This window comes from Vigna radiata, unplaced genomic scaffold (assembly GCF_000741045.1).
Source record: "Vigna radiata var. radiata cultivar VC1973A unplaced genomic scaffold, Vradiata_ver6 scaffold_153, whole genome shotgun sequence".
Taxonomy (NCBI): domain Eukaryota; kingdom Viridiplantae; phylum Streptophyta; class Magnoliopsida; order Fabales; family Fabaceae; genus Vigna; species Vigna radiata.
This window is the reverse complement of record NW_014542917.1, coordinates 35732-49281: the sequence shown is the minus strand read 5'-3', so window position 1 is coordinate 49281 and position 13550 is coordinate 35732. Positions and strand designations below refer to the sequence as shown.

At 34.8% G+C, this 13550-nt stretch overlaps 2 protein-coding genes across 4 annotated transcripts; one reads left to right on the top strand and one right to left on the bottom strand.

The window, feature by feature from the left end:
• Window positions 1–1002: 1002 nt before the first annotated feature.
• On the bottom strand, window positions 1003–1917 carry LOC106752595 (uncharacterized mitochondrial protein AtMg00810-like). The gene has a single exon (XM_014634309.1). The coding sequence runs from the start codon at window positions 1915–1917 to the stop codon at window positions 1003–1005; it is 915 nt and encodes a 304-aa protein (XP_014489795.1).
• A 3600-nt stretch (window positions 1918–5517) lies between these two features.
• Window positions 5518–13455, top strand: LOC106752662 (probable protein phosphatase 2C 21). 3 transcript variants are annotated; one of them, XM_014634393.2, is made up of 11 exons: window positions 5518–5662; window positions 6118–6240; window positions 6918–6981; window positions 7865–7973; window positions 8671–8824; window positions 10070–10195; window positions 11578–11701; window positions 11853–11929; window positions 12428–12480; window positions 12615–12669; window positions 12786–13455. In XM_014634393.2, exons 2-11 carry the CDS (start codon window positions 6124–6126, stop codon window positions 12993–12995), a joined length of 1089 nt encoding a protein of 362 aa, XP_014489879.1. In that variant the 5' UTR covers window positions 5518–5662; window positions 6118–6123; the 3' UTR covers window positions 12996–13455. The 3 variants fall into 3 exon arrangements, with proteins under 3 accessions (XP_014489879.1, XP_014489880.1, XP_014489878.1); XM_014634394.1 differs by having other exon boundaries at window positions 5529–5670; XM_014634392.2 differs by having other exon boundaries at window positions 5530–5666.
• The last annotated feature ends 95 nt before the right edge of the window (window positions 13456–13550 follow it).

Here is a 13550-nt window from a genome sequence, read left to right as displayed (position 1 = left end):
CATAGAAGTTAATATGTATTATCACATAACATTCACTATATTTTACAAAGCGAACTGAGCGTCTCATTTTCTTGCTACAAACTCCCTAAACCCTAATGTCTATCTTTGAATTTATTTTACAAATTTCTAGAAATTCATTATATTGATTACATTTGTAAGTTTAATTCAGTATATTTAAACGTTTTAGTCAATTAGATTAGTGTTAATACTAGAAGTAGTGAAACTCATTACCGAGAAAGGTCCAACACTGTGCACTTGAGTGTGCGACCCAAAACATGATGGCCCGAGAAAGAAATAATATCTCTTATACACGTCAGAACACTCACTTCAGCAGAAACATCAATGTGTGAGAGGAGAGAGAAGAGAGCTCGAGAAGCTTCTGCCAGGTTATGGAGGAGGACGTCCGACGGCCTTAGAAGTGGTGGACGACAACGACCAAGAAGACAAAAATGAAGAGGGCAGCGAGAAGGGTAAGAAAAATGTTCTCTTTACTCATTTCTGTAAACTGTATTTTTATTCATGTATTCACACTTTTACAAAGGGAAAGGGAAGGCTCTATATATAGAGCCTTAAGGGGTTAACTGGAAAACAAAATAAAACGGGAAAAACAAAATACTGTCCATATGACAGTAACGAATCTATAAGATTCTTAACAGCCTCCCCTCAAGCTGGACGGTGTATACTCACCAGTCCAAGCTTGGGTACAATCGACTTGAATCTGACGCGATGGAGGAATTTGGTGAAGATGTCGGCCAACTGCTCGTCATATCGAACGGGAAGGAGATTCAGAAGACGTTCTTGAACTTTCTCACGAACAACATGGCAGTCAAGCTCAATATGCTTGGTCCGTTCGTAAAAGCTCTAGTTATGAGCTATATGCCTTGCAGACTTGTTATCGCAATATAAGGTCGAGGTCCCTGACTCTTCAATTTGTAGGTCTTCACATACAGTGGCTGCAAGCGCTCTATATTCAGCTTCAGTAGAGGATCTAGACACAGTTCTCTACTTCTTAGACTTCCAGGAAATGAGAGAGGATCCAAGGAAGATACAGAGCCCTGTTGTGGATCTTCTGGTGTTGGGACATGTTGCCCAGTCAGAATCACTAAAGGCTTTTAGTTGCATAGGGGAGTCAGTAGCAAAAAATAGCCCTTCGGATGGCTTGGATTTAATATACCTGAGAATATGCTTAATGGCCCGACAATGATAGTCAGTAGGTGATTGCATGAATTGACTAAGAAGATTAATTGAAAAGCATAAATCGAGTCTAGTATTGGTAAGATAGAGTAACTTCCCTATTAGCTTTCTGTAAGGACCTGGATCATCAAGATAGTTGTCGAATTTGTATAATGGGCTGATGTCACTTAGGAAAGGAGTAGAAGAAGGCTTACATCCTAACATTCCAGTTTCCTCAAGTATGTCCAAAGCATACTTCCTTTGACATAGATGGATACCCTTTTTAGATATGGCCACTTCCAATCCTAGGAAATATTTGAGTTCTCCAAGGTTTTTTATTCGGAATTTGTTGTGTAGGAGTTCCTTTATGCAATTGATTTCCATCATAGAGTTTTTTGTTAACACTATATCATCCATATATACAAGTAAAGCAATAAAGCTTGTAGGTGTTTTTCTAATGAACAATGAGTGATCAGATTTAGATTGGATATAATTGGCAGATATTAGAAAAGAAGATACTTTTTCAAACCATTGCCTGCTGGCTTGTTTCAAACCATATAAAGACTTGGTTAACCTGCAAATTTGTCCTTCATTGTGAATTTTCAGACCTGGAGGTGGCTCCATGTAAACCTCGTCATTAAGATCTCCGTGTAGGAAAGCATTATCAACATCTAGTTGATGTAGGAACCAATTGTTAGAAGCAGCTAAAGCAATTAGTAACGTAACCGTGGTAAGTTTAGCCATAGGGGAAAAGGTGTCTAGATAATCAATTCCCTCCTGCTGTGTGTATCCTTTAGCCACTAATCGGGCTTTGAACCTTTCAATGCTACCATCAACTTTGAAATGAATTTGTATCAACTTTGTATTATTGTCTTGCAAGGCTTTGATTTCTCTCTACATGGCCTCTACCCATTCATTCATGCCCTTGGCCTCATTGTAAGATCTGGGTTCTTTATTTCCAATAACAGCTAAGGTGTACCTTAAATGTTTTTCTGAAAGATTATCACAACACAACAGATTAGAAATCGGATATGGGGTTTTAAAACCATTTTTAACAGTTAAGGATTGATTGACCTGATGAACATAATCCTTTAGATATTCAGGAGCCTTTTTCGGTCTGTCAGATATTTTGTGTCTCTGATTCTCTTGATTGTTTCCTGTGCTGTCATTGTTGCCTCCATTATCAGAGGCCTGTTGTACCTCTTCTTGGTTAGTATGATCTAACTCAATGTGTACATCATTATTAATGGGATAGTGATCTCCTAGGAGATCATTAAGAGAATCGGCCTTTATTATTCATTAGAAAAACCCATGTATGTCTACTATAGTCATCTACTATGGTGAGAAAATACTTATGACCATGAATAAAGATAGTATTAAGAGGGCCCCGTATATCACTGTGGACAATTTCAAAGCATTCAGTAGTAGCAGAAACACTCTTAGAAAAAGACAATTTTCGTTGTTTAGCATAATGGCAAGTATCATAAACAATATTAGTACTTATTTTTACATAGGAAAACTTCTCACATATCTGTTTTACAACTTTTGTGTCCTGAGTGGCCTAATCTATAGTGCCACATATTAATATCAACATTCTTAAAAGAAAAAACAGACTTTGAAATGTATCTTTGATCGGGTTTAGGAAAGTCTTGCAGATAATAGAGCCCTTTCCAAGAGTTAACACATCCAATCATCTTCAATGTATGATTCTCCCTTATCTGACAAGTCTTAGAAGAAAAAGTTAGGTTGCAATCCAAGTCTTTAATAAAATTTGTAACAGAAATTAGATTAAAGCAAAAATCAGGAATATACAGTGAGTGTAGTATTATTTGGCAGTTTAATAGAGATAGATTTGATTTTATACGGTCTGTAGCACCAGTGTCAATTATCCAAGAAAGATTACCTTGCTTACTTTCAGTTTCATTCCTTTGAACTTGATTGATTTTGTGAGTGCGCTCCTCAACTTTGTCTATCATTCTGAGAAGCTTTTGCATTTGTTTAGCTGTGAAAGAATTGAAAATATTACTATTATTGGCATGTTGTGTGATCTGAGTCCCTTCTGGTTCAATGTTGTTCTGGCAAACATTGGCAAAACTCCAGTCATTTCTTTTTTCTTGATTGTTGTCTCCCTTATTATACCAAGGTGGATACCCGTGCTTAGAATATCACCTATCTATGGTGTGATTCATTTTGTTGTAATATGAGCATTGTTTGCCATAGTTAGGATTTCTTCCTCTTCCTCTTCCTTGACCACGAAATCCAGAACCCCGTCCTTGGCTTTTTCATTGACTGTTTTTGTCAGCAACATTGGCCAGAACTTTGATATCAGCAGAACCTTGTTTTTCTTGTCTCTCTTTTTGCATAATAAGAGAGAAAACACTATTGATATTGGGTAGAGGATCCATCAGAAGAATATGTGTTCTAATAGTGTTGTAGGAATCGTTTAAGCCCTTTAAGAAACATATTACATGTTCCATCTCTCTATACTTCAAGGAAATTCTTGATATGGTCCATCTCTCTATACTTCAAGGAAATTCTTGAAAGATCATAGTTGCATGGAACCTGACATGTGCAGGTCGGTATAGGTCTGAGGAATTCTAACTCCTCCCACAGGATCTTCAAATCTGTAAAGAACTGGCTGACTCCCCTTTCTCCTTATTTGATAAAGTGTATGTCTTGAAGTAAGTCTGAAATCTTGAAGTAATCACCTTTAGAGAATCGTTCTTTCAGCTCATCCCATAATTCCTTTGCTTCTTCAACATATATAACGCTTTCAGCAAATTGTGGGGAAAAGTCTTTGTTATCCAAGATAGAATCATCATATTGCATCTCTCCCAGGCATCAATCAGTGTGTCAGTTTTCTGAGGTTTCTTTATAGACTCATCTATGAATTTTATCTTATTCTTGGAAAGCAGAGCTCTCCTCATGCTTCTGCTCCAAGAAGAGTAGTTGTTCTCGTTCAAAACCTGTGTAATGAGTGTGAGACCTGGGTTCTCACCTGGGTGTAGATAGTAAGGACTGGATGGGTTGGAAGATTGATCTGTTTGCTCCATGAAAAGAAATAAGAACCAACCCACGAAGATATCAAGATTAGCAGCAAAGGTAGCGGAAGCAGAGCAGGTACTAGACCTGCTCTGATACCATACCGAGAAAGGCCCAACACTGTGCACTTGAGTGTGCGGCCCAAAACATGATGGCCCGAGAAAGAGATAATATCTCTTGTACACGTCAGAACATTCACTTCAGCAAAAACATCAATGTGTGAGAGGAGAGATAAGAGAGCTCGAGAAGCTTCTGCCAGGTTATGGAGGAGGACGTCCGACGACCTTAGAAGTGGTGGACGACAACGACCAAGAAGACAAAAATGAAGAGGGTAGCAAGAAGGATAAGAAAAACGTTCTCTTTACTCATTTCTATAAACTGTATTTTTATTCATATATTCACACTTATACAAAGGAAAAAGAAAGACTCTGTATATAGAGCCTTCAGAAGTTAATCGGAAAACAGAATAAAACAGAAAAAATAAAATACTGGACAGTAACAAATCTATAAGATTCTTAACACTCGGATAACTAATATATTAGTTTGTACTCTAATTACATATATTATGAATAGTGATTGTATTATTTTACTGAAATCAAATATTACGTTCTTACTAATCATGCTAATCACATCTTAACAAAAATATTATAATCTAAGTTAACAGTGCATTTCACGGGTAAAAAAAAAAGCTAATACTTAACAAGAAAAGGTAAAAGAAAAAGCTAATGTTTAACAAGAAAAGGTGCGACATGCTTAAAATATTTTATAATAAACTACCCTACACTTGGTGTTAATCACATGATTATCCTAAAAAAAAGCAACTTTATCCTTAAAAACAGCAACTTCACAAGTATAGAGGCAATAAGTTAGATCTGTCCACCATTCTTAATTGTATTATAATAAATTATGTAAAAATTAGAATAATCAGGAGAAGATTAAATGGATTAATCTGAGTGATAAAAAATAAATTTAGAAGCCAAGTTGCACTAGTCTTTTTGAAATTAGATCTTTGATTACTTTATTGATGCCCATCCTCATAATGATGCAGTCTTATTATATTTTATGGTAAATAAAGCAAAGGCACATTTGAAAGATTACAAAAATAGTAGCAATTTATTTATGTGTTTGGGCAGTGAGTTACATTATTGATTGAAAAAGGAAGCTTCCTCCTTGGGATGAGGATAAAGAGTAAATATTAAAAAATAAAGAAATTAATAAATTAATAAAAAATTAATAATTTAAAAATAAAAGAGGTGGTGACAGGAAAGGCGCGTGGCAGCCGCTTCCTATACCAGAGGCAACGGAAAAAGGATCCTTTCTGCTTCTTTCTTTTCTTCCACACAAATAATACATAATTTCTCTCTCTCATTCTCTCTCTTCCTATTCGCACGTACACACACAACACGCTCGCTCTCTCATCTTTTCCGATTCCACTTTGCGGACACGAGTGAGTGAGTACTGTTCCGTCAAACCCTTATTCTCTGTTAATTTTCTGTTTTGCTATTTCATTTTGCGTGCTTCCTATCGTCGCTGCCGATCGCGATAATGGTTGTTAATGATCACCATTTCAATTGTTTGATTTTCATTTCTTGCACTGTTAATTTCATTCCTTCATTGGTTTCAACTTTATCTTGAATCTTGATGCATTCCGATTCGATGCATCCGCTGCTCTCCAATTACATTGCATGCCTTTTACTCGCTTGAAGCATTTCATTTTTGCATGTTGCGCCGCATGCTAGCGGACAGATGTGGTTAGATTGACTTCTTGGCATGCTAGCGGACAGATGTTTGGGATTGAAATGTGCCTTACTGTGATGTGGTGTGATGTGATGTGATGATGCGTCGTTGTAGTGTTCTTTGTGATTCAAATTTTTTTGTGTATGTGTGTGTGTGTGATTGTAGTTTGAGATGGGGATATATCTCAGCGCTCCCAAAACAGAGAAGGCCTCTGAAGATGGCGAGAACGACAAGCTGCGGTTTGGTTTGTCTTCCATGCAGGGTTGGCGGGCTTCCATGGAAGATGCTGTAAGTAATCACCTTCTTCTTTTTCTGCGTTTTGTGTCATTTGCTTCCGCTTGGTTTTTATGTTGTCATCGACAGGTGTCGTGTTCGCTGTTTTTTTTTTTTTTTTACGCAATAGGACATTTGATGCTTTGGTTGCCTTCGGAGGGGAGTTATATTAAAAGAGTAGTTTGAGTTCATTGACTGTGCTAATTTGGAAACGAAGTTTAACGAATATCCTATGCTAGATTGACGGTATAGATATTGACGTGATGGTGAGTCGAGTGGTGGCTGACGAGTTAAATTTGATATTTGCGCAATTGACTGAGAAATTTGTTAAAAGAGCAGTATCTTGTGTTCAATGTAGCTTATAGACTAAAAAGTTTCACTGTTAATCTTCTACAGTGAAGAGAACAAGACTTCACTTATTTTTGAACTTCAATTAAAGTTATTTCCGCGCCTATTGATGTGATTGTGCAAATGTAACTCAGTTTTTCTTATTTTCAGAGGAATAAATTTCCATCCTCTAGAGTAGTTTTAGTGATGAGAAACTGCTTCTCTTTGGAAGTGAATTTCATATGTATGACGTAGATGCTTTGTGTACCTGATGCTTTTCTCCTACAGTCTTCAGTAGCTCATTATTATATTACATCCCATTCCATGGTGTATACAAGTTTTAATTCTCTTACATTGCTTGCCAGCATGCAGCTATCCCATATTTGGACGAGTCTACATCCTACTTTGGCGTTTATGATGGTCATGGAGGTCGGTATCAGCTCTTTATGTTTTCAATTGTATTTATCTAATGTGTCCATACCCATTTTCTTAAGCAAGGAGGAAATGATTTCTTACTGATTCTTTTAAATTTAAATTAATTTTGATCTGTATCTCACCATTAGAAATGTCCCTCTAAACTATTTACAAGAAAATGTATTTCATTACTTACGAAGTGGTTTCACATTTCAAATATTTGATATGGCTCGAAGATTTTTACATTGAAACTCCCTTCGGAACTCACCTTAGCATGGGTGGGTTTTACTGGCTAATATGGTGTTTCCTTTTTTTGGTCATTGATTGGGATTTCATTTTCTTTTTTGACCAATGTCACTCAAAATGTGAATAACAGCATTATAGGAATTACAATTCTTTCAAACTTATCATTTGACATAAATACTGTATAAGTTTTCTTTTTCCCCTTTTCTAATACTTGCCTCGTTGCAGGGTTGCTTACGTAATTTAATATGTGGTTCACAATTTTCACTATCGACAAACCAAACAAAACCCTTAACCTTAAACATTTTTGGCATACTATATCTTTTTAGATTCAAGTGATATCGGATTTATTGCCCCCATATTTTTGTTTATTTATTTATTTATTTGGAACTTTGTTCTGCAGCCTATGTTAAAGGAGAAAAAGGGGAGGGGGGAATATTGTTTTATGGTGTGTGTGTGTTCTTTATCTATATTAGAGTATTAGCCATTCAGACTCAAGAATATTGATCATGATTCATAGTTCACTTGAGGACTTTGAGAAATTTGTAAATCTTAAATTATTTCAAAATGAAGGTAATGGCCTAGGGTGCTGACATTTATCACTTATTTTCTACTTCTGTTTTATAATCCTCAACATGGTCTTATGGAATTACAGGCAAAGCAGTTTCTAAATTTTGTGCCAAGTATCTACACCAGCAGGTGCTGAAGAGTGAATCTTACCGAGCTGGAGATATAAGCACATCTTTACAAAAATCTTTTCTTAGGTATTCATGTTTGTTTTTCTTTAGGGCTTTCATTAATCTTATTGGATGCCAATAAAAGTCAGGAGATGGTACAGTAGGTAGATGTTCTTTACATGTAAAAGCCAATTTGGCTTAGGCTCAACCTGTGGTATGTGGTCAACTTTTGCACCAAATGATTTACCCCATCTGTCTACTGTATATTCCCCAGGGGAGATGTGGACTAAGAAAAATATAGCTGTGAACTAAGTTATGGAAACATAAAAATAATATTGAAACAATTTTCTTCTCCTATCTTTTTCCTCCTATTCTTATGTGTTACTGATGTTTTAAAACATCTCTTATCATCTCTCCATTTTGTTTGTAGCCTTTATTATACTTGTTAAAAGTAGATTTTAAACCTAACACAAACTCTCATAAACCGGTGTTGTAAGATTATAGTTATACCTACTTATATATTATAATTTAGTCATATCTCAAGTCGTGATGGGATCTCAACAACAGATTAGGAATGTCACTGCCTGTTATGGAAGTCATTTTCTAATTAGTGTTTGTTTTTAGTTATATTTCTTTTCTTACACAATTAAAATCATTTGCACATTTGGGGCTTTATAGTTCCGTAGGTTTCATGCCCATAAATGGAAATGGAGATATGACATTTAGATGAAACTGCTTCTATCAAAATTATGTCACTTTTTTATATTTTCCTTCATATTGGCAGAATGGATGACATGATGCGTGGACAAAGAGGGTGGAGGGAATTAGCTGTCTTGGGGGATAAAATAGAAAAGTTATCTGGTATGTTAGAAGGCTTTATTTGGTCTCCCAGGGGCAGTGAAGCAAATGACAACGACGATGATTGGGCATTTGAGGAGGTAACAACTTATACAAAATTTTTGCATCATCATTGCTTTCTTTTCTAACTTATTCCGATGTTCTAAATGTACGTTGCCGAGGTTTCTTGTATGAAGTTTAAGCTTGTAGTAAATATATTGGAAGTTTTTCAAATTAAAGCTTAGCATTTTTTGCTTTTGGGTAATTATTTAAATGTAAATCTAGTATTTAAAAATTCGTTTAACATACTTTCGTATGGGTTAGTGTATACATTAAAGTTGACAAGTTATTTGTTCAACTTTCTTTTGCTTAAACTGCATATAAACTTTTATACAGCATTCGTCAGTTATGAATTACCACTTTCTTAAACCTTACTGTGATACTTTGCTTGTGTATGTTAGAATTTCATGATTTTAGGTTTGTTTCATGTGTTCTGTATCTTTGTCTACCTCATACTTACAGTACTTGCTTGTTCACTATGAGAGTGATAAACTTGTGTACAAATCAACATACACATTAAAAGTCAATTCTTGTAAGATGTTATGATGTATGTCACAGTTTTGACTGTGACAGAGGGTCCTTTCTGATTTGGTGATTACAGCTACACATTATAAGGTTTAGTTTTTGAGGATATCTTATCCTATAGCTTTATATCTTTCCTTTCTTTCTGAATAACCTGGGAAAATTGCACTCACCTTTTCTTAGATGACATCCATATTTTATTTTGTAGAAAACCCAACCTCTCCTAGATAGGCATCAAAGGTTAACCCTTTAAACTTTGGTGTTCTTCGTTTATTTTGCTCTAATATCAAATTTTCTCCCAAAAATATCGGGTAAAATTGAAAAGAACACGAGAGGAACATGAAGAAAGAGCGAGCATTTTGCTAGTAGTATGTAGCAAAATTATGGAGAAGTTGGAGGTGGTTTGTCTTTCTCTTCAACGAACAATTGCTTTTGCATTCTTAAGAATAGTCAATCATGGGGTGTATTGTGAATGAAGTCTTGTGGATGCCTCTTATCAGTGGAGTATTGTCTGTTATTTGGCAGGGGGTGTCACTTGATTAAACACAAATAAGGGAGTGTGTCACACTTAATTAAGCCTATAAGGCATCTAGGTGTTTGTTTAATTGAGAAGACCTTGTTTGAAATGAGTGTAATTTCACATAATAAATTTTGTTTGTCAATAAAAAAACTACAAGTTGTGAGGTCTGATGTTGAGCATACAAGTTTTGAATCCTACTGTAGATAGTTTTATTCTGAATTGAGAATGTTATGGTGTAAATTAGGGACCCCATTCTGATTTTACTGGACCAAACTCTGGAAGCACAGCTTGTGTAGCTGTTATCCGAGGAAACAAACTTGTTGTTGGTAATGCTGGAGATTCTAGATGCGTTTTGTCAAGGAAAGGCCAGGTATTCTCACCTTCTTGATGCAGTTTTTTTATCTTCTCTAGTTTCAGCAGGCGTGCGATGTTAAGCTTATACGGTGCAGATATATGATAATAAAGGGTTCTAATTGTGGCTATAATTTTATTTTCAGAGATGGATATTTCGGTACAGACATTTTAATTCACTGTACTCTGTTTTTGACATAAAAGATCTGTTTACATTTGAAGGGAAATAGAGAGGAAAGAACCAGGAAGAATGGGAATAGAAAAAGAAATAGAATAGGAAAATGTTGTTTGGATAGATAGAAGAAGAAAAAGAATAAAAGTCTCTGTATTTGTTTGGATTAAGGTGTGTATGACCAGTCCAATCGCACTAACCCGGCTAGACGCAATTGATGGGTGTTATAAACATGCCATTGCGGCCTATGGCCCATCCATTGGGGGCCTTGTTCACAAATTGCCTATGATGATGGTGGTTGGCAAGAAATTGGCCACGCCATTCTGCCATGTGGCCACTATATCTAACTGTTCTGATTTGCAGTAAAACTTTATCAAGCAAATGAATAACTTGTAAACATGATATTTATTTATTTATTTTGAAATATACAGTATAAAATATATTTTTATTGAACTAAATAATAAAAGATGTTAATATGAGTATATTATATTAGTAAATCATATTCTTGTCTCCTTATCTCAAGTTGTTTAGGGATGAAGATAAACTCAACCTCCCTTTTCTCATGCTCATCCCCTAGCTTGGATGCTAGGAAGAGTATGTAGAAATAAATGAATGTATTATATAACAAGTTTGTTTTTTTTTTTTGTTTTTCTTTTATGATAAATACAAAACGTTAAATTTAGCAAAAGATGTAAACTTTGTAATGCATTATATTTTTGTTAACATTCAAATTATAATTTTTTTATCTTCTTTTGTTATGAAAAGTTATTTAATTTTTAAAAAACGGAAAAGAAATGATCAAATGCAGAAAACATTTGCCCCAACTTTAGGATGATTTTTTTTTTTTTTTTTTTTTTTTTTTTTTTTTTTTTAATTCAAGATCCTTCAACAAACCAAATTTCTTTTTACTTTTCTCTTTTTCCTTCCTTTTTATTTACACAAGCAAACATAGGGTTTGAGGTAGAGGGACTAAGTAAGGACATTGATATTTTAACACTTTGGGATTGTATTGATATCACAAAAACTAATTTTGGCATCTAAATGCATCCTTCCAAAGTCTAAATTTCTCCTGTACCTGTCAACACATGTTTCTGACAAATTTTCCAAAAATTATGAATTTACTTAGATTTAATGAATTAGTGTCTGTGAATAGATACCTTCTGTGCATGGGACAGCCATTGTTTGACAATACTCATACTCACAGTTATGTATTGAATATTTATTTGCAGGCACACAATTTATCTAAGGATCACAAGCCTGATCTTGAGGCTGAGAAAGACAGGATTCTAAAAGCTGGTGGTTTCATCCAAGTTGGACGGGTCAATGGAAGTTTAAACCTGGCTAGAGCAATTGGTAGTAGAAATTAATTTTTGTTATAAGTTTTTAATGTAAAGCAAAATGTGAGGGTTTATTGTTTCCTGAATTTTTATAGTGCTGCCATGATATTTTTTATTTCCTTCACCAGTACATAGTGTTTTGTAATGTCAATTTCTTTCTATTCCAGGAGATATGGAGTTCAAGCAGAATAAGTATTTGCCTGCGGAAAAGCAGATCGTGACTGCTGATCCGGACGTAACTTCAGTATGTATTGCCAGATGTATTATTTTATTTTATAATTAATTTAATATTTATGGATTGCCTCTTTCTTGGACCTTTGTTATTTGTGATGTTGTACAAAAATATGTTGGAATAAATATAAGAGAAATAGAGGAGAAAATATATGATGATTGAATGGATAGAAATAAAAGACGGAGAGAAGTGAAAAAAGAGTCTCTGCCTGTTTGTATGAGTAGAAACTATAGTGAAAAAAATAAATAAGTTATTTTAAAATATTTTTACTGTAATTAAAAATTAATTTTTAATACATTATTTTTTCTTAACATAATTATTCTTTATTTTTTATATTATAATATAAAATATTTAAAAATTAAATTAAAAATGAGAGATTATTTTCCTGCTACTATTTCTTTCTACTTCATTTTACACCCAACAAAGGGGCTAAAGCGAGATGCTCTTTTTTAGTGCTGTTTTCTACTTTTTTGCTCCAATTCAAATTTATGCGTATACTCTATGTAACAGGTTGAACTTTGTGATGATGATGAATTCCTTGTGATAGCCTGTGATGGAATATGGTAGGTTACTTGGCTACTTAAATTTCCTCTACAAGCACCATCGCTATTACCAAATTTATATAGATGGCAAAAAAATCCTTATTCTTTATTTTGTAATTCACCACATAATTTACTTTTATATATAAACTCTGCAGGGATTGCATGTCTAGCCAACAGCTTGTGGACTTTATACATCAACAGTTAAAGACAGTAAGTTTTTTATGGCTACCTTTTATTTACTGATACAAAATGTTTTGGATACGAAATTCACATTGTTGTAATTGCAAAACTGGAGGTTTCATTTATGAAAAATCATGAATACGCAGGAGAATAAACTTTCTGCGGTTTGTGAGAAAGTATTTGATAGGTGCTTGGCACCAACCGCTGGTGGTGAGGGGTGTGATAACATGACCATGATCTTGATTCAGTTCAAAAAACCTTCCAGCCCTGATGTTTCTGTCACGAACCAGCCCCAATCGTCTGCTCAACCACCTGAAACCGATAAAAGTTCAGAGAAAAAAGTAGAATCGAAGTGAGAGAATTTCGAACATGACTTGATAGTCATCAGTATCTCTGCGTGTTGAAGCATTTGTAAGCGGAGGAGGTGTTCTTGGGTAACCATTTTATATCCAAATTTCAGGGTGTTAATTCTCAATAGGGGATTGATTGTAAATTTGTGACAAACTAATCCATGGGGCCAATATTGGTTTTGTACATAAGTGTGAGGTTTCTAGCATATGAATGAAAAGAAAAAAAAGAATCAGAAAGCATAGTGATATATACTGGATGACTAAAATCACCTTTTGCAAACTTACCACTGCCAATGAGTGTTGACCGGCAGAATGCGTAGAAAGAACGTGTTTGGATTCTCAAGTTATTTCATGATCCATGATCAGTAGCAGTTCCTTAAGGATTTTGTGCCATATAGGCCTTTCTGGGCTCTTCTACCAGTGTTGCTAATTTCTTTTTACAAATTATAAATTCTCATTGCTTTTCTTTTTGGCTTCTATTTATTGAAATTTAAATTAATACTGTGAATTCTACTTTTCACGCAATGATGTTTTCTTTGTATATCACGGCACTCCTTTTTC

What these genes read in the sequence shown, in the direction of transcription:
- LOC106752595 (XM_014634309.1), bottom strand. Translation starts at nt 1,917, where the DNA reads ATGGCTAAACTTACCACGGTTACGTTACTAATTGCTTTAGCTGCTTCT.
- LOC106752662 (XM_014634393.2), top strand. Translation starts at nt 6,124, where the DNA reads ATGGGGATATATCTCAGCGCTCCCAAAACAGAGAAGGCCTCTGAAGAT. An exon ending in CGTTTATGATGGTCATGGAG is followed by an intron (nt 6,982 to 7,864) that starts GTCGGTATCAGC and finishes ATGGAATTACAG; the next exon opens with GCAAAGCAGTTTCTAAATTT. An exon ending in AAACCTGGCTAGAGCAATTG is followed by an intron (nt 11,702 to 11,852) that starts GTAGTAGAAATT and finishes TTTCTATTCCAG; the next exon opens with GAGATATGGAGTTCAAGCAG.